The sequence below is a fragment of the Myiozetetes cayanensis genome, unplaced genomic scaffold (assembly GCF_022539395.1).
Source record: "Myiozetetes cayanensis isolate MyiCay16 unplaced genomic scaffold, myiCay2020 scf31, whole genome shotgun sequence".
Taxonomy (NCBI): Eukaryota; Metazoa; Chordata; class Aves; order Passeriformes; family Tyrannidae; genus Myiozetetes; species Myiozetetes cayanensis.
In genome coordinates this window covers 5530181-5556518 of record NW_026087533.1, presented here as the reverse complement: position 1 = coordinate 5556518, position 26338 = coordinate 5530181, and the positions used below count along the sequence as shown (strand labels likewise).

Here is a 26338-nt window from a genome sequence, read left to right as displayed (position 1 = left end):
AGGGCTGTCCCAGCACCCCATCCCCTTCCAGGCAGGTTTTGTGGCCATGGGCAGGGATGGGTGACAGTCCCCTGCCGTCCCGGGATGCCCCAGGTGATGCCCACGAGTGGGTCCCCCCTGTCTCAGTGCCGTGGGGTGCTCCAGGGGATGCCCACTGGTGGGTCCCTCCTGTCCCGGTGCCAGCCCGGCTCCGCGGGGCAGAGCCCACCCCGCACGCCCCTCCGGCGGCAGCTCCCCGGCCCCACGGGCGGCTCCCCCCGCTCCCTCCCCCCGGGGGTCCCGGGGGCGCCGGGAGGCGGCGGCAGAGCCGCACCGGAGCCATTTTGCGCCGCCGCCGCCCGCTCTGGCTCCCGGGGAAAATCCACCGCCGTGTCTTGGCGCTGCCGCGGCCGCCCCGCTCCGCTCCCGCCGCTCCGCGCCCGCCCGCGCTGCACTGCGGGGCCGCCGCCACTCGCATGCTGCCGCCCGCGGGGCGCCGGCCCGGGCCGAGCCGGGACCAGCCGAGCCCAACCGAGCCGGGCCGGGACCAGCCGGGCCGGGGGCGGCCGCGCCGGGCCGTCGGGGAGCCGCCCGGGAGCCGCCGGAGGATGTAGGCGGCGGGAGCGGGGTAAGAGCGGCGGGGCCGCCCCGGTCCCGGGGGGCTGCGGTGCCCGGCGCGGGCGAGGGGCTCTGCGCTGCGGGGCTCCGGGGCAGGGCGGGACCGGCCCCGCGGGGACGGGACGTGTCGCCTGCGGACCCATCTAGCCCCGCAGAGAGGGTTTCCCGGGAGAACCGGGGGATGGCTCGGGATGGAGCCGGGGGGGAAACGTGGGATGGCCGGGAAGGTTTTGCTGAGCTCGGCCAGGATCCCCCGGTGGGTGCGGGAGAAGGGGTGCGGGCATCCCCACCTCCTGCTGCCCGAGGCTTCGGGGAAGGGGCCACAGCCCGCAGCCCCTCCAGCTTCTCCCTGAAAGGCGACGGCAGCCATCCTGCGCTCTCCCACAGCAGGGGGCTCGGGGCAGCCCAGGACCCCTCCCCAGCCCGGTGGGCTCCCCCTCCCCATCCTGCCGGGGGGCGGTGCTGGATGCCAGGGCCGTGCCCGGCCGGGTGGTGGGAGCTGGCGCGGGGCACGAGCCGAGCGGTGCCATCACCGCGCATCCAGGCGCCATGGTCCAACCCAGCCTGGCGGGCAGGGAGAGCTCCGGGGCCAGGCTCTGGGATCTCCCTCCTCCCGGCGCCTTCCTTCCCCCGGACGGTTGGGTTTTGTTGGAGGAGCCGGTCTGGTCCCTCCATCCTGTGCCAAACCTGCAGAGCAAGTTGGCGCTGGGACCGCTGGTCTCTCTCTATCCCGTGACATCCAGCCCCGCGTGTCACCTCCCTCGGGGGGTGCAGGGCTGTGCTGCCCACGGTGGGTCCCCAGGCAGGAGGGGACAGAGCTGGGCTGGTGTGTGCTGGCTGTCCCCGTTGGAGCAGGTGGCCTCCCTCGGTGTAAGTCGGGGCAGGATCCAGCCAGCAGCGCAGATTCTGCTCCAGGAAATGGATGTCGGTCTTTGTCTATCTCAGTTCCTCACCCCCGTGCTCCCTCTGTCCCCACGTGTGCATCCACGGCTCCGGGCCCTCCAGGACCGATGGAGCAGGGGGAAGGCCACGAGGAGATGAGCACGTCTGGAAGGAGCATGTCAGCCCTTTCAAAGCCTTATTCCAGCGCCAGCAGGGCTGGGAATGCAAAATAGCCATCAAAGTGACCGTGGAGCATCTGAGCCAGAGGGACCCCTCTTGGCCGTGGGGGTGGTGAGAGCAGTGGAGAGAGGGAACACAGGCATGCGCCATGTTTGGGGCTGCCTTGGGCACTGTTGTGCCACCGAGCCTGGGCACCAGGACCGGCTCTGGGCATTCCTGCTGCAGGGAACAGGGTGACACAACTGTGGTGTCCCCATCCAGCCTGGGCGAGTGAGTTGGTGCTGAGCTTTCCCAGGAGCCTGGGCGAGGCATGAGAGGAACAGAGAGTGTCGGGCAGCCCAGGCTGGGGGTCCCTGGTGGGGGCCCTTCCCTCGGCCTCCCCATCACTAGCTCAAAGGCAGAGCCACGCCAGGCCCTGCGGGACACAGAGCCCGTGCAGGCGGCTGGTGGCTGTGCTGCTGTGCGTCTCCCCAGCTCTGCCCACTCACGGGGGCAGGATCAGGCCTCGTGCCCAGGTGGTGCTGCTGCTGTGGGGGTTGGGGCTCCAGATCCAGGTTTTGCAGCCGCTCGCATCTCTCCAGCAAGCTGATCCAAAATCCTGGATCCCACCCAGCCAGAAATTTGGATCTGGAGCCAAAGGTGACTCTTGGCCCTTACTGCCATCACGGGTGAAGCTAAAATCTGGATCTGAGTGGTGACGTGAGGAGCCTGGATCCGGCGCAGGGGCTGAACGTGTGGCTTGTGCTCCTTCTGCCCATCAAATTGGATTTCCTGAAATAGCCTGTTGAAGACCAGAGACCGGCAGGGACCGAATCACAGGTCACCAGGGGTGTGGAAGCCCCATCACGGGCCTGGCTGCTGCTCCAAGACGTTGGCAGCCAGCGATAATAGTAATATACGGTGCCACTGCCGGGAGGGCGCAGCGCTGGAGAGCTAAGAATAGCAGGGAGACGTGCCAGCAGCGGGGGACTCGCAGGGTGGGCGGGGGGCGCGGCCAGACGTGTCCCAGGGGACCCCCTGAGGATGGGCTGGGTGGAGGGATCAGCTCCCCTCCTTGCAGGGGGCAGGACATCCCTATGGTGAAGGTGGTGAAGGTGGCACAGGGCACGGCAGGTGCTGGGGGAAGGCGAGGGGAGGGGGATGTGCAGAGCGGTGCCGGTGCTGTGGACCCTGTACAGGGCCCTTTCAGTGCAACCTCGGGGCTTTGCCATCCCTGAGAACTGGGTGTAAAGCCTGTGCTGACAAAGTGGCCTCCACATCGTGGCTGTCTCCATGGCCCTGTGATGCCCAGCCCATCTACGAGCAGCAGCACAGGGGGCCCACCCCAAGAGCCATGGAGGGGGCAGGCTGAGCTCGGTGATCCACACTCACCTTGTCCAAACTAAGCAGAACTGAGCCCCTTCTGCTCCCTCTGCCCTGCCCAGCAGCTCATCCCCAGGGTGTCACCCACAGGGGGACAGAGAAGGCTGGACCAGCATGGCTGAGCTGTGGGGAGGCCGGGCTGCTCTCTGCCCGCTGCCGTGGCATGTGCCAGTGGAGCGAGTGCCCATCAGACTAAGGAGAATTAATTTGTACTTTCCCCGTTTCCATTGGGCTGTGGGTTCTGCAGCACGCGATGTCCCCCTCCCGTGAGCGGCTGTGCCCCCCGCAGCGCCCGTGTCAGCGCCTCTGCAACCTGCCCTCAATCCTAATTAGATTTTCCACATCGGCCCCCAGCTCACTCCTCCCCAAATGCTGGAGCGGGAAGGAGCCATGACATGGTTTCTAATCAGCTTCTGAATTCAGATTCCTCTTGGCTGTCGTTGGAGGCTCCTCGCAGTCTTTGTCTGGTGCTTCCCGAGCAGGGTCTGCTCCACGTCTCCCCTCGAAGCTGGTGCCTGGGGGAGTGACCCCTCCGTGCCGCGTGTGGAGGCAGCTGGGAGACCCTGTGGAAACCCAGTGGTGTTGGGGCAGGATGCAGAGCATCACCAGGGCCCACCACACCGAAGCAGGCAGCCTGCCCGCTGCCGCCCGGGTCTGGCAGGCAGAGGGGCTGTGCCGGCAGCTCTGGCAGCTCCTGCCAAGCACCAGGCACTGCTGCCGTGCTCCTGGGCTCACCCTGCACCACTCCCGGGTGTCCGTGCGGCTGGTGCGGGAGCTGGGCACTGTGCCCCACTCTGGACCCGGGGTGGCTCCACTGCGGCCGATGCATTGCCGGGTTTGGCTCCGTCCCCGGCACCCAGACCTCGGCGGCAGCGAGTTGTGGCTCTGAGCGAAGCCAGGGGATGCAAACAGTTCCCAGCGCTGCCAAGCCCCAATTAATAGCCTGTGAATCACGATGCCGTTGGAAGAGCAGATGTTTGCGGCGTGGTTGCCAGCGCTCAGCGTTTCACCAGGAGTCTGGTTGGCCTTAAACCGGCAGCTCCAGGCAGAGAGCAGTGATGGGGCCTCGCCGCCCCCCCGGCCTCTCCTGCTGCAGGACTGGGAGCCATTTGGGCTGGGAATCAGCTGAAGTTTTTGGTGGGCAGAGCGGAGGGGGAGAACAGCCTGTCCGTGGGTGTGTGGGGGTGCCATGTCAGGTGCCATGTCCCATCCTGGTGTGATGGCACCTGTCAGTGTCCCATCCCTGGCACTGCGGCCTTGGCCCTGGGCACCCCTTGTCTCCCAAGGGGCTGGAGGAGCTGTGGTGGCACTGGGGGTCCTTGGCCACTTGGTTTGGGAGCAGTGACCTGGTTGTTACTGGGGAGATGCTGTGTGTCTTGGAGGTGGCTGTCCCTGCTGTGGTTGGTGTCCCCAGCTGGGAGGTTGAGGTGAGACCCTGTGGTGGTTGATGCAGCCCAGGGTGGTGCTGTTGGTGTCACCAGCGCAGCTGAACTGAGGGATGGTCTCTGTGTTTCATGTTTTGTGCCACAACAAGCATTTGCCCCGGGCTCCCTTGGGCCCTCTCTGGGTCAGGGGACGTTGGGGACAGTCCCACGGTGGGGGAACTGCAGCAGGTGCCCGTGGGTGTGAGTGTGTGGGGAGCTGACGAGGGCGAGGGCTGCACGTGGGTGCCTGTGGGTGCAGAGGAGTGCGTGGGTGGGGGTGCGTGGGACGCTGTGGGTGGGAGCAGCGGGGGGGTGGGTGCACAGCTCTGCCGTGGTGCTGGAGCAGCCGGGGGCACGTGGCTGTGTGTCCATCTGGGTGTGCAGGGCCGTGTGTCCATCTGGGTGTGCAGGGCTGTGTGTCCGTGTGTCCATCCAGGCACGCGGGGCTGCACGTCCGTCCTGGTGTGCCGGGCTGTGTGACCGTCCATCCCTCGGCGTGCAGGGCTGCGTGTCCGTGCGCCATCCACGCGTGGGGGCTGCGTGTCTGTGTGTCCGTCCGGCCGCGCGGGGCTGCGTGCCCGTCCGCCGGCACGGGTGATGCGGCGGGGCGGTGCGTGCGGGGCGGTGCGTGGGCGTGCGGCGCTGCCGGCGTGGGCAGCCCCTTCCCGGGGGTGCTGTCGGTGCGCGGGGGTGGCCGAGCGCGCCGGGGAGCGCGCGTGGGTGTGTCCCCAGCGCGCGGGGGCGACGGCTCCGCCACCGCCTCTCGCCGGCTGGAAGGTGCCGGTGCCGGCGCCGGGAGCGTGGCCGCCGCCGCCGCTGCCGTGGGTGGCCCTGACCCCGGGGGACGCCTCCGGCCTCGCCGAGCGGCCTGGCCGCGGCATGGGCAGCCCGCAGGGGTTTCTCAGGAGCGGAGGGAATCCAGCCGCTGTGCCGCGTCCGTCCCGCCCAGCCCAGGCCGGCAACTTCATGGCTTAGCAGCGGCGGCAGGGTGAGTGGGGCGGTGGGTGGGAGGGGAGCGGGCCTGGCCCCTGCAGGGGGGTCCGTGCCTTGCAGAGCCCCAGTGTCGGGAGAGCCCCGATTTGTGGCCAGCGGTGCCGGTTCGGAGAGCACCCCCCATCCCGGGCAGAGCGGGAGCCCCCGGGCAGCCCCCAGCTCTAACCCTTTCCTGGCCGAGTCCTCCTCCCTGATGTGCCGGGAGTGCAGCGTGTGGCTCCCGGCCAGCCCTCGCCCAGGCAAGCCTCGGCACAGCCGGGGAGCTCACCCAGCCGGGATGGGGAGCTCCCAGCCCCGAGGTCTCTGCTCCTGTTCCCTGCAGAGCTGGCCTAGGGGGCTGTGCCTGCTGGGCCGGGGGCTGTGTGCGGTGGGTGGGTGTGCACCGGGGTTGGGGGCCGGGGGCTGTGTGCATTGGGGGTGTGTGCTGAGGGTGGGGGCTGGGGGCTGCACTGGGGGGTGGGGAGCAGGGCAGTGCTGCAGCTCCACATGTGCGAGGGACGGGGTCCCCCCAAGTGTCTGTGTGTCGGCCCCTGGAGGGAGCCGGGGAGCTCCGGCTCCGCCTGCCAGACGGCCCCGCTGCCGAGGAGCGGCACAGCCGGTGCCGACATCTGTGCTTCGAGCCCTGCCTGTCTTCAGTTTGCTCCTTGGCACAGTCACAGTGGCAGTTGGGTCCCTCTGCACCTCCCCGTGGCTTCCCCCACCACCCTGCCTCTCCATGACACAAGCCTGTGTTCTCCGCTGTGTTTTCTGGGAGGGGAAACTGAGGCAGGAGGGAGGGAAGCAGCAGAGCCCTCTCCCCATCCCTGTCATCCTCAGAGTCCAACCCAGGCCTCTCCCCGGGTTGTTTTTTCCCACCAAGCAATGCCAAGAGCCGGGGGAAGCGAGGCCGTCCCGGGACTCAGCTCCCGGCTGTGCCTGCCCGGGGCCCTGGAGCCGCCCTGCTCCTCCTGCTGCTGTCTGGAGCATCCTTGGCCTGGGGCTGCGAGTGGGGCTGCTGGTGGGGCTGCAGGGTGGCTGTCTGTGACACTCGTTTCCAGGCTGTGGGAGGCAGCGGTAGCCGTGGTGGCCGTGGTGGCAGCGGTGGCTGTGACAGTGGTGGTCATGGTGGCAGTTTACAGTGGTGGCCGTGGTGGCGGCGATGCCGTGGCAGTGGTGGCGATAGTGACAGCGATGGTGGCATGACGGTGGCAGTGGTGGCCTCGGCGGCCGTGCTGGCGCTGGCCACGGTGGCGCTGGCGCTGTCCGCGGTGCTGATCACCCGCCGATGTCCCCTCGTCCCCACGCGGAGTCCGAACGGCCCAACGGGCACCGCGGCGTGTCCCGACCCCCGTCCCCCCGGGGGTGCCCACGGGCGCGCCGGGGCTCGGGGTGCCCCCGCTCCCCCGGGTACGTCCCGCCCTGCCCTCGGCCTTTGATGTGCGGCAGCTCCAGACAGGGCTGGCGGACGGGCAGGCACCCTCGGCTGTGCCTGTCACCCCACGCCCTGTCCCCCACGCCCTGCCACCCCCCAGGCGTGCCCGCCACCCCACCCCTGCCTGCCGGGCTGGGCACACCCTGCCCGCCACCGGGCGCTGCTGATCGTCCCGACGGGCAGGTTGGACGGGAGTCGGGCTGGAGAGAGGGGCAGGGCAGAGCAGGGCACCTGGGGACACGGACCACCAAAGCTCGGGGGCACATTGGCCACCGAGGCTCCGTCAGGCCCTGCCGGGTTCGGGACAGCCAAAGAGGGGCTGCCAGCCCTGCTTGGCGCTCCTGGGTGGGCACAGGGTGGCTGATGTGAAGTGCCCCGGGTGTCACTGCTGGCTGGGGACACCGTGCCCACCTCAGCCCCCCGGAGCCGTGTCCCCAACCGTGGTGCCGGTGTCACCGCTCCCAGAACAAAATGTCAACCCATGCAAATGAGACTGCGGGAGCGGCTGATTGAAGGGCCCTGCCCCGCCCCGGAGTTGCAATCAAATATGCAAATGGCTCCCGAGGAGGCTAGTGAAGGCTATTAATAGCGGGGATGAGGCTGGGAGGAAGCGTGGCGTTCCTGAGGGGATGAGCCTGGGGATGAGCTGGTTCTGCTTGTCCCTCTGCCATGCCCGGGGTGGGCAGTGGGTGGTCCCTGTGGGGAGCCCATGGGCACCAAGGCATGGCTTTGGCCACCATCACCCTTGGCAGGGCAGGTGCCTCCCGTGTGCCCACGCTCCTGCCCCGTGCCCAGAACTGTGTCTCGGTGCCCAACAGCTGGGAGACCCTGTGGGAAAATCACAGGTGCTGAAAACACCAGGCTGAGATTCCCCCCTGGGAGTCAAACCAGGAGGGATGAGGTACCAGGGGGGTTGCTGGGGAGTGCTGTGGCTCGGTCTGCCCAGGGAGCTCAGCCTGAGGCAGGTGTCACCATGTTGGGGTAGGGATGGAGGAAGGGGCTCCTTCCCAAGCCCTTCCCTTCACCCTGCACTTCCATCTGCCCTTCTCTCTCCTGATTTCCTTCCACTGCCATGGAGGCAGAGGACGTCCCTCTCCTTCCAGCTCAGTGTGAGCACCAGGCATGTTCCCACCATGGCACTGGTGGGGACTGTGCTGTCCCCAGTGTCCCCAGCTGGCACAGGGGTCTCGGTGCACTTGGCCCCTGGCTCAGCCCCTCCACCCCATCTCTGGGGTTTTGGGAGCTAGGAACCATTTGACCTTTTTAGAAAATTGCGGAAGTCAGACTGGAGTCAACAGTAACTAATTATTTAAAATCTGAAACTGGAATAATTAGCCCAATTAACAGTCTCAGGTGACGTCTGATTCCATCTGATAGCGGCCTAAGGAAGAGGGAAATTAATTAACCCGTCAGCCTGACGTTTGTAGGTCACCGCCAGCTCCTTGCACTGTCCAGGTGGGAACAGGGGTGGTTTGGGGGGGTCCTGTCACTCTTGGTGCAAAGGGCCTGTGGTTTTTTGGGAGTCTCAGTGCAGAGGGAGGGCTGTGGGTGAGCCCAGGCACCAGCTGGGGGACATGGATTGAGGGCTGGTGGGTGGGGGGACAGGGTGCTGTGCTCAAGGTCGGGGTGACGGGCAGGGGGACGGGCTCAGTGTCCCCCAGGAACGGCACCAGCCAGGCCGTTAGTGAGGCATCAGCTGTGGGCCTTTAAGGTTGCTGTGGAAACGGTGCTGCTCGTTACCGGGAGGAGCCTCCTGCTTTCCAGGCAGGGCCCCCCCATCCCTGCAGGAGGGGGACCCCCACCCCGGGCACCTGGGACCCCACAGACCCCTGTGTGCGGGAGGGACACGGTGAGAGCACGGCTGTACACACGCAGGGTGTGCAGCCCCTTCATGCCCCTTCCAGCACGAGCCCCCCACACCAGCTTATCCTTGGCATGGTTGGTGATGCCAGGCAGGGCTGTGCATGCCTGGACACGCCTGGACACGCATGGACACGCATGGACACGCATGGACACGTGTGCATCCGTCAGCGTGCACACCTGCCCGGGCAGCCCGGCCGTGCCCCCGCACCCCCTGGGACCCCGTTCTCGCCCCTCCACCGGCACACGGCTGTGCCCACGGCCAGCACATGGACCTGCCTGTGCCACAGCCTGGCACCAGGGCTGTGCTGACCCCCCCGCACGGCACGGGGCCCACGGGACGCAGAGTGTGCCGAGGCACAGCCCCTGGCCGCAGCCCGGTGCCGCGCTCGGCTCTTGGAGTTTTAATGAGGTAAATTGTATAAAAAGCTCTGTTTGCCCTAAATGCCCATCCCTGCGTGAAGCTGCTGCGGCACAGCCCGGGCCCACCCCGGGAGCTGGGCAGGGGGCTACGGCTCTGGGCACACGCTCCCGGGCTGGGCACGTGGCAGCAGCAGCAGGAGGAGGAGGAGGAGGAGGAGGACGAGGGTGGTTTAGCACATTTGCAATCATTTCCCTCCTCCCCCCCAGGTTTACAGCTTACCTCAGCGGCTTATCAGCCTCCGATCTCATTAAATCAGGCAAATTGTAGCATCTGATATTTTATGGAGATTAAGGTGTGCGCCCAGACTCTATAATTATCGGCAAAGATGTATTTACAATACCTTGTTGCTAGTAAACAAAAAATAACTTCGGATCAAAGCTCTTTTACAGGGGAATAAATCTGCCCATCGAGCCCCGCTGTGGCACACGGCAGGGACACACCGGAGGTACCCAGGGCCGGTGGGCACCACGGGGGGACACGTGGGGGGCGTTTCGGGGATGTCCCCAGTCCCACGTGGCTGCTGCAATCCCATGTGCTGGATCCATCCCCAGGCTGGTGTGCTGTGCCTGGGTCTCCCTTGGCACCTCTCATGGCTTTCTAGTGGCACCCACCCCTCCGGCCACGGCTGTGCTGGGAATTTACCCCCCCCCCAGGGACCTCCCTGCTGACACAGAACCGGGATTTATCGGCACAGGCGCGTTGCCCCTGGATCTGTCCCAGCGGTGGGAGCGCTGGGATTACCGATGCGGTGATGCTGGTTTATTGCTGCCTGGAGTGGATTTATCCGTGCGGCAGGGCCTGGGCTCGCTGCCGGTGTAAATCACCACGGCACGGCCGGCAGGAGCCTCACACCGCGGCCGCATCCGCCCGGCCTCGGCATTCCAGCCTCCCAGGGGGGCTCGTGGCCGTGCTCCCCACAGGACCACGCACTCCACACCCCCCCTTAGCTGCCCGGCACGGCTGCCCCTTCTCCATCTCACTCTTGTGCCCACTGAAACGAGAATAAAATGGTGATAATGCTGCAGACGTCCTCTGGAAAGGGCTGCGAGGCAGATGAAAAGCCCTACTTAAGAGTGAGGCCATTATTATTAATAACTTGGAGCCAGGCTGTAAATTCAGCCGACACAGCTATGACGGGAAATGAACCTGCTCCCGTGCCAGATCCCAGGCTGCCAGGTGTGGGATGGGGATGGGGATGGGGACAGGAGAGCGGGGCTGGGTGGGTGGATTGTGTCTGCAACCATTGGGGCAGCGCGGCCAGAGGGGTCAAAACCTCTTGGCTCCGTCTGGGCTCACTGGGATGATCCCTTGGCTTTTCTGGGAAGGTTGGAGGCATGAGGGAGGGGGCCTGGAGCACAGGTCTCATCCCAGCAGGAAAGGAGGTGGCTGAGCTTTGCAACAAGGCTGAGCTGTGGCTGAAGCTCAGGACAGGAGTGACGCAGGATGTGAGGAACGTGGCCAGGGCTGGTTGCAGGGAGAGGGGCCATGGTGCCACAGCTGGCACCGGGCTGGGCTGAGCAGGACCCGCCGTGGGCATCCTGGGCTGACTGTGCCCATCTCAGGAGCATCCAGGGCACTGTCACACCTTGGCAAGGGTTGCATTAAAATAAAAATAGCCCAGTGCCAGCCGGCACCTGCAGCCAGGTCAGCAAAAGGCAAAGAGCTGCCGTGGCTCCCGTTCCATTGGGGTGACTTTACCTCTGGCCCCCTTGAGCGGGGCAGTCCCGGGGCCAGCGAGTGCCCAGCGTGGCAGAGCTGGGTGTGGGGCTGGGCAGGGGGTGCTGTGGGGGTGTGGGGAGTCATGGGGTACCAGGGCCGTGGCCACAGGCTCGTGGTGCTGCCTGCACCCGGCTCGGGAGCTTCTGCGGGGGAACGAGCTTTGATATAAATATCTTTTTGCTCAGCACACGACCTACTTTCCAGACAATGCCATTAGCCTCCCGACTCCCTCATTCATCTTCTGCCATCCTCCCCCAGCCCGCCCCACAGCGGCACCTGCGCCAGTGTGGCCACCGAGAGGTGAGGCAGGACGGGCACCTGGCTCGGGGACACCGTGGGGACCCCCGTGCTGGGCTCGGGGCTGGCTGGCCCCTGCTGCCTCCAGCCCCATTCCCTGCACAGTCCATGCCCTGGCTGGCAAATGGCCTCAGCCAGGCACATCCCTGCCCAGGAACAGCCTTGCTGGGGACACACTTGTCAGGGCAGAGGGGAGCACGGTGAGGAAGCCCCACATCGGCTCAGGGCTGGCCTGTGGATGGTGTGTGGGGCCAGGGCCCCTCCTGAGTCCTCCCAAAGCATCCCTGGCACTGGGGCCACTCATGTGGCTCATCCAGGGATGATCCCACAGGAGGTCCCATGTGCTGGCAGAGGCTGGGCAGTGCAGGAGAGGGGCTGGTGGGATTAGGGGCAGGTTGGGCAACCCGGTCCCACTGTCATGGCACAGCCTGGTCCCCCCAGGCCCCAGGGACAGCCCTGGGATCAGTTTTCTCCCAAGAGCTGGAAATGCCTCCCCAAAGGCAGGACAGCCCCGGGCCCACCTCCACACGCCCCCAGGTCGTGCCCCCACTCCTCCCCTGCAGCTAAAATTAAATATTCCATTTGTATTGCTGGTAAATCCTGCAAATCTCTTTTATCTCTAAGCTGTTGTAGCAGGAATGTCGGTGGTGTAATCTCCACGGGGGCCCATCCTGCTGCCCTTCACAGCTCCCAGGCTTGGACCACGCTCCCTTATCCCCACGTCTCCCTGTGGGACACTTCTGGTGGTGGAGAAGGACTGGGATGCCTGAGGCAGAGCACCCCTCGTAGGGCAGCCCACGGCACCTGCTCCGTGGGTGCTGCAGCCTGCAGGGTTGAGGCTGTGTGTGAATGGGGTGCCAGTGCCCAGGTGATCCACGTGGTCCCCCCAGAGTGTCCCCATCCCTGCCACATCCTCACCCGCCAGCCGTGCCCCCCCCCTCGCTCCATCCCTGCGCTAAGAGCATTTGTGCAGAATTATGTATTTAAATATTTAGGTTTTCATCAGCTTTGCAAATTAAGCCCATCCATTAAGGCGGCAGTTTGGGTCCTCTACTGGCAAGCTGGGCTGTGCCACGCCTCGGGCTGGCTGTGTGCTCATCCCAGCCCTGGCCCCAGGGGATTCAGCCTGGGAATGGGACTGATGGCCCGGAGCACCCCGGCTGCCACAGGGCTGCCACTGCTTCCTGGCTGTTCCTGGAAACCCTGGGCCCTGCGGGAAGAGCCGTGGGACGGGATGGTGTTGCAAAGGGAACCAGTTGGGATGGGTGTTATTTGAGGTTGGAGAGGGAGGTGCCACGTGCTGGGGAGAGCAGGATGAGGAGCAGTGCTGGCAGCAGGTGAGAGCCCTGGCACAGCCTTGGGGGTGCAGACTGGGGATGGAAGGGCTAGCCCACCCTGGGGGCTTGGCAGGGATGGGCAGGGGACGGCCAGAGATTGTCACCACTGCCACACTCAGCGCCAAGGCCGTGCTGCCCCCCGCTCACCAAAGAGGCTTTGGAGGGTGCCCCTGTTTGTCCCTTCCCTTTGCTGCAGGTGAACATCAGGCTGTTGGGCTCCCCGTCCTGCTGGGCTCCCTGGGGTCACCTGCACGTCCCCGCTTTCCACCCAGCCCTGGAGGGCACCAGAGCACCGTGCTGGCTGCTGCTGCCCCAGGCAGTGCAGGCAGCTGTCGAGTGTGTCTATGGGAGGGGAGCTGTCCGTGGGCATCTCCGGTGATGCTGCTCATCCGTGCGGGCAGCGCCCACGAACCCTGTGCCAGCTGGCATGGTCGGGGGTCCCCAGGGCCCCACCTGGCCTGGGGGTCCCTCCAGTGTGGTTTCCTGACTCAGTCAGCTGCTCTGCTGCTGCTCTGGTTGTGAGGTCCCACCTCTGGCTCCCTGTGTGCCATGACCTGGCTCCCGTGGGCAGGATGAGCATCACTGTGGGGCTGAGGGGGATGGAGGTGCCTGTGCTGTGGGGCATCTCACCCCTCCCTGCCTGCACCCATGCAGGGACACTGCCATGGCCCATTCCCTGTGCCACCTCTTTCCTTCTCAGCCAACTTCTGCTGGCTTTGCCTTGCCAGCTCCAGGATGCTCCGGCTCCCTCACACACCCTGTCACAGCAGCGTGGCTCCTGTCCCAGGGAACCGGCTCTGGGGACCAGGGTGTCCAGCTGGGTGGCTCTGGGCTGTGTGTGCTGTGCAGGGCAGGGGGTCCTGCTCCCCCCGTGGTGGCAGCAGCCAGAGGCACTGGTGTTGTGCTGGGGAGTCCCAGTGCCTGGGCCGGGATCCCTGGCAGCTGGGCACGCCGTGGCCGTATTTCCTCGCTCTGCTCCACGAGTAATTGCTCAGATGGGGACTTGGGGCAACTCCCATCCCTCTCCCGGCATGGTAATGAGTGAAGAAGACTCAAAGACAAATGGCTCATTAAGAAGCAGTGCTGCATTGCAGGATTTCTCATCCCACCAACCGCTGCATCAGCAGAGGCAGCACCTCTCGCGCTCGCTCTCCCAGCCCTGAGAAGGAGCTGTCAGGCAGCTGGGGCTGGTGCCAAAATTAATCATGTGCTTAATAACGTGCCCGGCCCATCGAACGGCCTGTCCTCAGCCTCCCAGCGTGCTGAACGGGGCGGCCACGCTGGGCTGGAGCCCTGGGGCACCGTGGGTTCGGGTTTGGTGCTGGGAAGCACCTGTACTCAGTGAGGAGGGACGTGCCAGGGCAGGGCTGAGCCAGAGGAGATGCCCTGACTCGGGATGCCAGAGCCCCAGCTCTGTCGGGGTGCTGGGCAGCACAACGCTGCCAGCCCTTCTCAGAGGCCATGGTAAACGCTTCTGCCTCCCCTCACACTGGCAATTATTCAGCTGCTGTTTGTCTTTCATGACTTTTTAAAAATCTTGCCTCATCCCTTCTTTCCAGCAGTGCCCAGTTGGATCCGGCCCCTCAGAGCCCTCTGTGGGCAGTGCCCACCTGCAGCCACTCTGTTTGCTTTTATTAACAGTAACTGGGTTTGATTTCCTGATCGCATCGAGCACGTTTGCTGTGACATTTGCATCTTGCTCACACTCCTTTCCTCTTTCCCTTCCCCTTCCCCCTTCCCCTTTCCTTTCCCCTTCCTGTGCTAAATTAGCTGATCTCTTACTAAGCCCCACTTTTCTTTTCCTCCAGGCTGAGTAAATTTTACTAATTCAGCCTCATAAAATAACAGAGCAATTAGTAATAAAATAAAATGTTTGCTTTCCACAATCCTGCTCACTTACAATGAATTGGGAAAGAGTAAATAGATTAAAAGCGCGGTGGAAAGCGACCTGGCGGTATTCCATATTTATTTTCTTCCGACGACCGTAGATCAAATTTGTTCAGCCCCTAAGTGGGAAAAGCACTTTGTTTTATTTTTTTCCCAGGCTCCAGCTCGTGGTGCCGGGCGCTCACGCTGCGTGTTTGTTCTCTCCTGCTTTCATCCCAAGCCATAAAGGTCCCCAGCAGGACCTGTGCTGGCAGAACCTGGCGCTAATTTACCGAGCAGAACGGGCCGAGCTCGCGCCTCTCCTGGGCTGGAGGCTGGAAAAAAAGTCCCTTTGCTGACGCTGGAAGGCTGGGGTGGCGGGAGGAGGCTTTGTGGAGTGTGAGGCTGGATCTGGAGCAAATCAAAGTCGATGGCGAGGTGGCCGCTGGGCCAGCTCCGGCACCCGCTGGCAGGGAATTGCATAACAGGATGGGGCTGGGGATGGTTTTTGGGCTAAACTGGGTGAAACACGTGGCCGTGGCCGTGCAGAGCTGTCCCTGTCACCGCTGGTGCAGGCAGCACTGGTGTGGGGCGGCCTCAGGGGAGGAGGGAAGGCTGGGCTGATAAAGAACACACAGGGAGGTGGGTCAGGCGGGTTCTGGGGAGGGACATCCTGGCTCTTCCTCCCCGGGTTTCATCCCCCTCGTGTTCCTCCCGCAGAGCCTGCTGCCCCCGGGACACCCAGCGTGGAGGAGCCGCTGCCGGCCGGGGCCATGAGGACAGCATCCCCCTGAGCGCCGGGCGGTGAGTGACGGGCCAGGACCCCCCTGCTGCCCCTGCCAGGGGCTGCTTGGGAAGGGCGAGGGGCCAGGACCCCCTTGAGTGTGGGGCCATCAACCCCAGCTCTCGGGGTTTGACCAGGAAACCTTGGCAAACCCAGTCTTGCCCTGCCCCAGGGCAGTTTGCCAGACACAGCCATCGTGCTGGGGATTTGCTGTCCTGTCACCTCCCCACTGGTGCTCCCAGAGCTGGACAGAGCCCGGGTGCCACAGGGTCCCAGGGAAGCTCAGGCTCCTGCTGGGGCTGCCCTGAATCCTCACAGCCCTGGGCCTCGGCACAGAGCTGCCTCCAAGGCAGGGATCTCATGGGGCGGATGCTGGGAAGTGGAACCGCCTCTGCCAAGTGCTCCTGTGGGAAATAAAGCAGGAGGATGAATTTTGGGGTGGCTCAGAGCACATGGGGACTACAAGTCCCTGTCCTCCCTGTGCTGACCTGCAGGCAGGGAGACATTTCAGAGGGAGGGTGGCAATGAGGAGTGGCCGGTGGGAGTTTCTCGAGGCTCTGGAAGCAATAAAGGCAAGGAGTGAGTTATTTGTAATGGTAATTATGTTCTTCCAGTTTATCCTAGCACATAATTGTGTGGGTGGTAGGTTCCCACTGGTGGTAATTACCCCGGTGTTAAATGGCACAAAATTCAGCCGGGCTGGGTTTTTCCCCCCTGATTTGAGTCTGTGGTTTGGTGGCACAAATCCTTCTGTCCCCAGAGCTGAGCAGTGGAATGGCCTTTGGTGGGACACGGCTCCAGCTCTCAGCCCTCAGCCCATGAGCCAAGCTCAGTCCAGCTCCCCCAGCTCCATGTGCCAGCCTCCTGCCCTCAGTGCCCTCCTGGGACAGAGCAGAGGAGCAGGCTTGGAGGCTTCTCCCATCCTCTGTGTGTGGCCATCCCCACTGGGACACAGGGACAGGCTGTGCTGCCTGTGCTGAGCCCCTCAGGATCTCTCCTGAGCCCTTCCCCATCCCCAGGGTGCCCACGGGGGGGACCGGCTGTTCCCTGGGCAGGACACAGGTGCTGGCATGGCTCTGGTGAGCTGGGAAGTGCATCCCTCGCCGTGGCACGGCCCCATCTGCTGCCATCGCTCGGCAGCTGCGGGGGAGCCGCGGCGCTGCCTCTCCGGCGCGTTCCGGCGCTGCTGAATTCCTGCACCTGCCGAGCACAAAAGCCCGGCAGGCTCGTGGTGACGGGCTCCGCAGATATTTTGACTCCTTCTTCCCGCTGCAGCAGCAATATTTGGATCAGCTGAGCGTTCCCTCCCCGAGGAGGAGATGATAGCTCAGCTCGCAGAGGCAGGGCCGGGCTGGGAGCCTGTCTGCCTGTCTGTCTGTCCGTCCGTCCATCCTGCTGCTGGATCCCCGGGCAGGGAGGCAGCTCCATCCCACCCTGCTGCTCCCGCTCCTCGCAGCAGCTCTCCCGGGAGGGGAGAGGCCTCTTCTATAGCAGCTGCAGCCTCCTTCCCTTCAGACACAGCAATTAGGGAGCCTCGTTAGAGCAGGAGCACAATGGTGAGGGTGGGGAGCCGTGCAGGATGGAGCATCCAGCCCCGGAGCTGGGAAGGAAGGTGGTGCCAGTGGCTTAGCAGGGCCCGGTCTGCCCTTCATGGCCAATGTGCCATCACTGCTCATCCCCACACCCGCTGGGGACCCCCAGCTGCTCTGTCCTCCGGGGCTCCTCGGGGCACACAACCCCCTCCCACACTGCCCTGACCCTCCCAGTGTCCCTCATGTCCAGTCCCTGTGGTCTAACACACCCCTTGTGCTGCAGGGAACGTCCCACAGTCACCTTGCCCCGCAGCCAGTCTCGGAGACGTGCTGCCCACAGCACCCTGCCCAAATATGATAACAAGAGCATTAACTATGCCTGTTAATTAGCTGAGATGCTCTGGAGAATAAGTAATTTCCTCATTTACAGTCAAACCAAAGGCAGAGCCTTTGAGGGACCGTAAGGAACACAAACCTCCATGGGTGCAGGCGGCTCCGGCGGCTGGCACGGGCTCAGCCTGGCTCGATGCCATCCCTGCTCCTGTTTCAGTGTGGGGCTGCCCCACACACAGCACAGCCACCTCTGCTGCTGGCCCCCTGCCCGGGGGTGTGGCAGGTAGAGGGGTCAGAGTTGTGGGTCTCCATTTGGATGCTCCATGAGGGGAGGATAGGATGGATGGAGCCATCAGAGCGTGGCCCCCCCCGCCCCGCGGCAGCTCATTAGCGGGGCTGTGAATCGCAGCGGCTGAAAAACTCAGCCAGAACCGTTCTCCTAATGGAGAAACACTTCATAATATTTGGTGTTGGAGAAGAAAACAAGGATCTGCTGATGGCAGCATGTCCTTCCTCACCGTCTGCAGGCCCTGCTGCCTGCATCACTGCTGTCAGTGCCTGCTCCTTACCCTGTCCCCTCCAAGAAGCTGAGTTGGGGGTAACCCCGGGTACCGAGCCCCAGCACTGTGCCCCCCTTCTATCACTTCACAGGGGCTCAGCCAGGGCCGAATCCCACCCTGGGAGCTTCCCAGTCCCCTCAGTTCATTGCTTTGGGCCAGCCCCGATGTTTTGCTGGTGGTGAGGTGCAGAGGGGAGCTTCACGCTGTGCCTGTCCCTGTCCCCACAGATGAGCCTGCAGGGACAACCCTGCAGGATGCCGAGGCTACGGGCAGGATGCTGACACCATGAAGGGCTACCATGGGGAGCGTAGCCAGACACAGCCCTCCTCCGGCCACCGCTGCCGCTGCATCCCCGAGGACTGCGAGCGTCCCGCCGACTACATCCCGCACGGCCCCGAGGGCCGGCCGCCCTACCTGCTCAGCCCCAGCGAGCCGTGTTCCCTGGAGCATCCCTACTGCCCGGCGCGGAGCCCCGGCGCGGCCAGCGAGTGCCCGGGCGGGCCCCTGAGCGAGCCGCCCTCCGCCAGCGCCAGCAGCACCTTCCCGAGGATGCACCACGCGCAGCAGCCCTACGACTCCTGCGACGAATGCATGGCGACCGCCCACCCCTCCAGCAAGATCAACCGCCTGCCCCCCACGCTGCTGGACCAGTTCGAGAAGCAGCTGCCGCTGCACCACGACGGCTTCCACACGCTGCAGTACCCGCGGGCCGGCGGCGCCGAGCCCCGCAGCGAGAGCCCCAGCCGCATCCGCCACCTCGTCCACTCCGTCCAGAAGCTCTTCGCCAAGTCCCACTCCCTGGAGGCGCCGGCCAAGCGGGACTACAACGGCGCCAAGATGGACGGCCGCGGGGACGGCTACCACCACCACCACCACCACCACCATCACCACCACCACCACCAGTCCCGCCACGGCAAGCGCAGCAAGAGCAAGGACCGCAAGGTGGACTCCCGGCACCGGTCCAAGATGTTGGGCTGGTGGAGCTCCGACGACAACCTGGACAGCGACAGCAGCTACATGGTGTCCGGCCGGCACGCCGCCGACCAGGGCACCCAGTACTGCGTGGACGCTCCCGAAAGTGCCTTCAGAGACTTGACCTTGAAGAGTCTAAAGGGCGGCGGGGAAGGAAAATGCCTGGCCTGTGCCGGCATGTCCATGTCTCTGGACGGCCAGACGCTCAAGAGGAGCGCCTGGCACACCATGACCGTCAGCCAGGCCCGGGAAGCCTATCCCAGCGCTGGTGGCACCGAGAAGACCTTGATGCTTCAGGAAGCAAAGGCCAAAGACCGAGCTTACCAGTACCTGCAGGTGAGGGGCCAGGCAGGGCGAGGGGACTGTGGCTGATGGTGCCTTGGGACGAGCCGGGGCTGGGATCCTCCATCCAGCAGCTCGGGATGCTGTGGGGATGCTCCAGCTCTGCTCTGTGTCCCCAGCGCTTGTGTCGCATCCCCCAGGGTCCTGCGCCGGTCCCTGCTGTCCCCTCGAAGCCCATGTGCTGCCTCCTGCCCCGTGCAAGCTGGATTTGGGGTCAGACCAGCTCTGTCAGCTCGGGGCCACCAGCAACCCTGCACCCACTCGCTCCTCATGGCTTTTATCTTGCCTGTGCGCCTGGCTCAGTGCCACCGCCTGCCTTGTCACCCTTCTAGGTCACCCCCCTTCCAATTAAAAACTAATTAACTCTTGTCTCCCTTTCCCGGGGGAAGGAGACAGGGAGCAGCAATGCCGTGTGGGCTGGGGGTGGGGGTGGCTGGGGCCCATCTCTGCTGGCAGCGGGGGCACCGGGGCAGGGTGTCGGCCCCACCGCCCTCCCCGCGCGCCCCGGGGGACACCGTCCCCCTGTCACAGCCCGGTAAGGACCCCGTGGTGCTGGTGGTGCTGGCGTCAGCTCACGTGGTGGGACTGGTGCCTGCTACGTCAGGCGGGCGCTGCGCTGGCATGGGTGGGATTTGGCCCAGACGCTCCCGCCAGAGGGGCCGCGAGGTGGGAGCTGCGGCTGCCCCGCGTTTTGGGAACGGGGAGCTGTGGCTGTCAGGAGGGATCACCTCTCCTGGATTTAAGGGCCTTACCAGGGGTCAGAGCCCCTGGGGTCTGTCCATGCAGCTCTGGGGTGTGTGGGGAGGGCACGGGAGGTGGGCACATTGCTGGATTTGGGATGGGCGTGGGCTGGCACGTGGCTCGGCTCTGTGTCCCGCCTGCGGGACCCCGGCCACCGCGTCCTCCCATGCTCGCCTCCTGCTCCAGGTGCCACAGGACGAGTGGAGCGGGTACCCAGCGGGCAAGGACGGGGAGATCCCGTGCCGGCGGATGCGCAGCGGCAGCTACATCAAGGCCATGGGCGACGAGGACAGCGCCGACTCCGACATCAGCTCCAAAGTGCTGCCCAGGGCGGCCACGCGGCGAGACAGCTACCGCCGCTCCTCCAGCGCCGACCAGGCCAGGACCAAGTAAGGGCTGTCGCCTCCCAGCCCCATCCCAGCACTGCAGGCAGCAGCGGGGCCACAGGCTGGGGCTCCCCGGGAGGATGAGTGGCATCATCCCTGCTCATGGCACCGTCCCCGCTCACTGCCATGCTCCCAGTGTGGCAACACTGAGCCCTGTCTGCGCTGTCAGGGCACTGCGGGGGACACGGCTGTGCTGGGCTTTGGGGGGTCCTGCAGCTGCAGCCACGTGCAGAGCGTGGGGAGAAGAGGCACGTTCAAAGGGGATGGCTGGGATGCGCTCCGGGCTCACTGGGTGACAGTTTTTGGGGCAGGTAGCAGCGGTGGCTGGCGGGAGCATCTCTGCAGCTGGGTTTCCAAGTGCTCTGCTGGAATGTGTTGCTTTTGGTGCCATCCCTTCTGTTCCCACTGTCTCTCATTAGGTTTGCAAGTAGGCACTATTCTGATTCATATATCTGTAACTGTCCCAGCTGCTGCACGCCACCGCGAATGCTCCCGCGGGGACAGAGCTACGGGCGCTCCTTCACCACCGGCCAGGTAGGTCCTGTGGCACGGGTGCCGCGGGGCAGGATGGGGCAGGAGGGTGGTGGATGCCCCTCTGAGCACCTCCTGCCCCGGCTCGCCACTCCCAGCCTCACCTGCCGCTCTCCCCAGATCAACGACGAGCTCAACCACCAGTTTGAGGCCGTGTGCGAGTCGGTTTTCGGCGAGGTGGAGTCGCAGGCCGTGGAGGCGCTGGACCTGCCCGGCTGCTTCCGCATGCGGAGCCACAGCTACCTGCGGGCCATCCAGGCGGGATGCTCCCAGGACGACGAATGCCTCTCGCTCTTCTCCATGTCGGCCCCCCCCGGGCCGCCCATCACCAGCAGCATCCTGAAGCCCAGCACTTGTGAGTCCCGGGGGGTGGTGCGGGCTCAGCCACGTGAGGGACCCCCACATCTCCCTGCCTGTTCACCTGGGCACCTGCCAAGGGCTGCTGCTGCCCCCCTGCTCCCTGGTCCCCTGCAGCCCATGGCACAGGGCGTGAGCATCCTGTTTGTGGTTCAGTCCCAGTCAGGGGGCTGCTCAGTGTCCCCAGCACCCATTTACCATCCCCTCCTTCCCTCCATTTCTGGGGTGGTGCAGCAGTGTGGCCAGCATGGGTCTGGGGTGGTTTCTGACCCTCAAAAGTGGCCAAACAGCCCCTCTGAGCTCCAGCCTGGATCTCAGCCAGCTGAGGGGCAAACCTTGTGGGGCCGAGAGCCCTGTGCTGTGGGAGGAGGTGGGCACCATTCCCTGGGGCCCCTGTTTGTGGCGGAAAATGAGCAAGTTTCTGTGTTTTCACGTGCCTTTTCATCCTGCGCCTCTCCCACAACAGCCTTCAGTTACAGAAAAGCTCCACCTCCCATCCCTCCAGGAACCAAAGCCAAACCCCTCATCTCTGTCACGGCGCAGAGCAGCACCGAGTCCACCCACGAGAGTTACCTGCCCAGCGAAGTTTCCCGCGGCCCTGCCTGGTCCAAGGACGCCACGGCCCGCTGCAACTCTGCCGAGAGCCTGGAGAGCTCCAAGGTGACGGCCGTGGCCCTGGACCTGCCCCCGGTGCAGCCCCGCGCCGCTCCCAAGCCCTCCACCCTCATCATCAAGGCCATTCCCGGCCGGGAGGAGTTGCGGAGCTTGGCAAGGCAGCGGAAGTGGCGCCCGTCCATCGGCGTCCAGGTGGGCTCCGCTCCTCCCCGTGGGCTGCCCGAGGGGCGTGGGCGATGCTGAGCCTCATGCTGCAAGTGGGGCTGCTCTCCAGCGCTCTCCCTCTGCCCCTCGCCAGGTTGAGGCCGTTTCAGACTCAGACACGGAGAGCCGGAGCCAGAGGGAGTTCCACTCCATCGGGGTGCAGGTGGAGGAGGACAAAAGGTATTGCATGGCTGGACTGGGGTGAGACCTGCCATGCTCACTGCACAGGGGCACTGGGTCCCCACGGGCTCCCTGAGCTCCACATACCACCACTGCCCCACAGCATCTTTTCCCTCTCCCCTCTGGCTGAGACCCCCAGATCTCAGTACCATCCCCATCCCACACCAGCTGCCCCCATCTGGGGCAGAATCTGGCCTCCCCTTTGCCCTTGCTGCTGCCCAGGGAAGGGTCTGCCCTGTTCCCACCCTGTGCCAGCTCTCCTCCATTGGGCTCGGCCGTGGGTTTTGAGCCCGGGCCAGGTGCAGATGAACCTTTGGGCGTTTCTGCAGCTAACCATGACATTTTGGCTGGGGTGGGAATGCCAGGTGTGCCAGGACCTGCATGGCCTGCGGGAGCGGAGCTCAGGCATCGTGCCCACGCAGCCCGTGCAGGCTCCTCTCCATCCTCGGTCCAGCGCCGGTAGCCATGGAAACGGGCTAAGAGCAGGGGAGATGAGGGACTGGCGGGTTGCAGCTGCTCTGGGTTGTCCCCAGGGGCCCCGAGTGCTCCGGGATCCAGACAGGCATCCCCAGCCCCATCCTACCTGTGGGCATCCCTCACCCTGCTCCTGCCCACCACAGTACCCACGGGGGGAATGGGACAGCGGGGACACCCCCTCTGGCCGTGAGGGTCCCCCGTGGCCGTGAGGGTCCCTCGTGGCTGTGAGGGTCCCCACCCAGTCTCGCTCTCCGCAGGCGGGCGCGGTTCAAGCGCTCCAACAGCGTGACGGCGGGCGTGCAGGCGGACCTGGAGCTGGAGGGCTTCACCGGCCTGGCCGTGGCCACCGAGGACAAGGCCCTGCAGTTCGGGCGGCCGTTCCAGCGGCACTCGTCGGAGCCCGAGTCGGGCCGGCAGTACGCCGTGTACAAGACGGTGCACACGCAGGGGCAGTGGGCGTACCGGGAGGATTACCAGCTGCAGTACGACACGGTGGAGGTGCCCCGGCGGGACGCCTGGATCGAGCGGGGCTCCCGCAGCCTCCCCGACTCCGGCCGCGCCTCCCCCTGCCACCGCGACGGCGAGTGGTTCATCAAACTGCTGCAGGCGGAGGTGGAGAAGATGGAGGGCTGGTGCCAGCAGATGGAGAGGGAGGCCGAGGACTATGACCTGCCTGAGGAGAGTGAGTCAGGGGGCTGCAGGGTTGAGAGGGACTGGGGGTTCTGTAGAGCTGAGGGGCACAGTCACAGTCCTGCCTTAAAACATCTCCCCTGCTGTGGTTGAAGAGATTGGGTGAGGGTAAGACACGTGGGGAAACCCTCTGGGGCTAGAGGGGTCTGGAGGAGGGAGGAGACATGGCATGTGTTGGAGGGGTCTGAGCTGCTCATGGTGTCCCACTACCTGGGGGGTGCAGGTCCCCAGTGCACAGGGGAGAGTCTCTGTGCCCCCCGGGAGTGCTGAGTGTCTGCTCTCCCCCCAGTCCTGGAGAAGATCCGGAGCGCGGTGGGCAGTGCCCAGCTCCTCATGTCCCAGAAGGTGCAGCAGTTCTACCGCCTCTGCCAGCAGAACATGGTGAGTGTGGGCAGTGGTGCTGTGGGTCAGCTGTGGAGGGTGGGGGATCTCATTCAGTGGAAAACAGATTTTGTACCAGCATGGAGGAGAGATGGACAAAGAGCTCCTCCCAGCACTAGGGGGTGGGATGGCCACACAGCCAACCTTGATGTCCCACAGGTGGGCGTGGTTAAGACTCTGTCCCTCTGTCCCCACAGGATCCCAACGCATTCCCTGTGCCCACCTTCCAAGACCTGGCCGGATTCTGGGACCTCCTGCAGCTCTCCATTGAGGACGTCAGCATGAAGTTTGCAGAGCTCCAGCAGCTCAAGGCCAACGGGTGGAAGATTGTGGAGCCCAAGGTAAGGGCAGGGCTCTGCCACTGGCACTTGTCCTGTCACTTCTCCCTCCCTTCTCCTCCTTGCAGTCCTGCCTTGTAACTTGGGCACAATTTAGGAGGGCCTGTGGGGCCCCTCACCATGGCTTTGGCACCCACGGCACTGCTGTGCACTGGCACCGGCTGTACCGGGTCCGCTGGGGATGCCCAGTCCCGGCAGGTGCCAGCCTGAAGCCCGTGTTGTCTGTGCAGGAGGAGAAGAAGGTGCCTCCCCCGATACCAAAGAAGCCGCCGCGCTCCAAGGTGCACCCGGTGAAGGAGCGCTCCCTGGACTCGGTGGACCGGCAGCGGCAGGAGGCCCGCAAGCGGCTCCTGGCAGCCAAGAGGGCCGCGTCCTTCCGCCAGAGCTCGGCCACCGAGAGCGCGGACAGCATCGAGATCTACATCCCCGAGGCACAGACCCGGCTGTGACCGCAGCCTCCGCTTTTCTACCCGGACTGCACGGCGCGGCCGTAGCTCACTGTGATGGGGGGCCGCGGGGACACCCTGGGGCAGCTCTTGGCCCCACTCACAGCTTCTCTCTTTTCTATCTTAGACCTTTCGTGGATCCGACGGCGGGTGAACGCAAGCCCGGTTCTGCCCCGTCCCCTTGCCCCCGCCCTGCCCGCATGCCCCTGCCAGCCTCTCCTGGGGTCCGGGGCTCTCCCTCCCTCTGCCCTCCCTGGGGCTGTGTCCCAGCTCTCTGTCCCCTTCCCACTCCCCAGCCCTTCTGCACACCCCCTCTGCATCCCCACCCAAAGAGAGGTGACCCTCAGTGCCCGACCCCGCCGGGCTGGAGGGGAGGGGGCTGCAGGCAGGCCCCCCCCGCCTCTCTGTACTCAGTGCAATCCCCCGGTGTGCGGCAGGGATGGACCCCCAGCCCCTGCTCGGCCAGAGCCCCCCAGCCCTGCTGCCCAGCCCCGCTGGGACACGGCAGGGACAAAGAGGTCCCCTCGCTGCTCCCCCCACCTGCGGCTCAGGTGTGGCGGGGACCCAGGGCTCCCTTCCCTATATACATATATAAATATAACCCAAGGAATAAACCAGAAACTACACGTGACCAGCGCTGTGTCCTGCCTGGTGGGACGGACCAGTGCAGCAGAGACCCCCGGTCACGGCGAGCCACCCTGCTTCCCTCGCACGGAGCATCGCCACGCGCTTCTCCCCTTCCCGCTCAGCCCATCCCTCATCTGTCCCGCCTTCCCTCCTGCCATCCTGGAGTCTGGGAGCACCTCTGCAGTGTGGCAGTAGCCAGGGACAGGGAACACAGCCCCCTGTGCCTCTCTGCCGGTGGGAGACCCTTCCCTGGTGTGTGGGTGAGGCGGTAGCAGTGGAGATCTGCCTGCAGCCTGTTCCTACCTGTGGTGCCAGGGACCACAGCTGGGTTTGGCACCACTGGCTGGGACGGGAGCGTGGACATGGCCAGCAGCTGCCCCTTGAGTGTGGGGCTGCTAGAGATCCCCCTGGCAGGTCACTCCTTCTCCCCGAGCTCCCGGTGCCCTGCAGGATGGGACAGCCCAAGATGGGGCTGTCATGTACCTGGTGCCCCCCGGGGCCAAGGGACACCCCGGGATGTGGCTGCTCCCAGCTCCTCCATCGCTGTGCACAGGGCCTGGGACAGGGTGGGGGGAGCCCCCAGTGGTCCCCTGCAGGGCAGAGCAGTGTGGTGGGGCATGAAGCTGCATCTGCCCCATCCCTGTCTTTATCCCCATTCCCAGGCCTTCTCCAAGCATCCTGTGCCCGACCCGTGTCCCTTGCCATGCCAGCAGCCCCACGCAGCATCACCAGCCACCCCCGAGGCAGGGCCGGTGGGTTCCAGGTAGCTCCTGAAACCCAGGGCCAAACCTCCCCCATGCCCTCGGTCAGGGCGGTGGGGCTGGAGGCAGCTGGGGGGGCCGGGGCCGAGCAGCAGGACGCCTCGCTGGGGTCCCTCGGTGCTAAACACCTCCGTGACAGCAGCGCCCACCCAGCCACCCGAAGCCCTTCCCCACCCTGCTCCCCCTGCACCCCGGATTTAGGGATGTGCCTGGGAAGGGCCCCCCGGCCCGGCCAGCGCCGTGCAGTGACCGTGACACGTGGCTCCCTTTTTATTGTAACGAACCGCCGCAATTAATAAAGATGACTTTGGTTACTCCGGGCCAGCAGCCGCCTCCCCGCGGGGACACGGCCGGCGCCGGGCTCGCCTTTCACCTGTCTCCCGTCCCTTTGAGTCCGTGGGGTGGGACAGGGGTTGTCTGAGGGGTGGGAGAGGTGTCTGAGAGGTGGGAAATGCGTGTCCCTGGATTGGGAGAGGGGCTCTCACTGGGGCAGGAGTAGATCTCCTGTGGAGTGCCTACAGTCTCCCCATGGTTCTCCCCATGGAGACCTCCCACGAGTCTCTCTGTGGGTCTCTTCCCATGGCTTTTTGCCTATGGGGATGTCCCCGTGGGTGTCCCCATGGGTCACCCCATGGCTCTCTCCCAGTGGGTCTCTCTCTCTCTGAGTCTCCCCCCATGGGTCTCCTCGTGGGTGTCATGACGTGACTCTTCCCATGTGTCTCGCCTTGT

The 26338-nt window shown here is 65.0% G+C and overlaps 1 protein-coding gene across 4 annotated transcripts; it reads left to right on the top strand.

Moving 5' to 3' along the window:
- The first annotated feature begins 453 nt into the window (after nucleotides 1-453).
- DLGAP3 (DLG associated protein 3) lies at nucleotides 454-25981 on the top strand. 4 transcript variants are annotated; one of them, XM_050326435.1, is made up of 12 exons: nucleotides 454-607; nucleotides 15073-15156; nucleotides 17789-18869; nucleotides 19803-20005; nucleotides 20470-20536; nucleotides 20654-20888; nucleotides 21357-21697; nucleotides 21804-21889; nucleotides 22624-23048; nucleotides 23346-23437; nucleotides 23635-23778; nucleotides 24006-25981. In XM_050326435.1, exons 3-12 carry the CDS (start codon nucleotides 17847-17849, stop codon nucleotides 24222-24224), a joined length of 2835 nt encoding a protein of 944 aa, XP_050182392.1. In that variant the 5' UTR covers nucleotides 454-607; nucleotides 15073-15156; nucleotides 17789-17846; the 3' UTR covers nucleotides 24225-25981. The 4 variants fall into 4 exon arrangements, with proteins under 4 accessions (XP_050182392.1, XP_050182389.1, XP_050182391.1 ...); XM_050326432.1 differs by having other exon boundaries at nucleotides 20422-20536; XM_050326434.1 differs by lacking the exon at nucleotides 454-607 and adding an exon at nucleotides 5252-5433 and having other exon boundaries at nucleotides 20422-20536.
- Nucleotides 25982-26338: the final 357 nt, after the last annotated feature.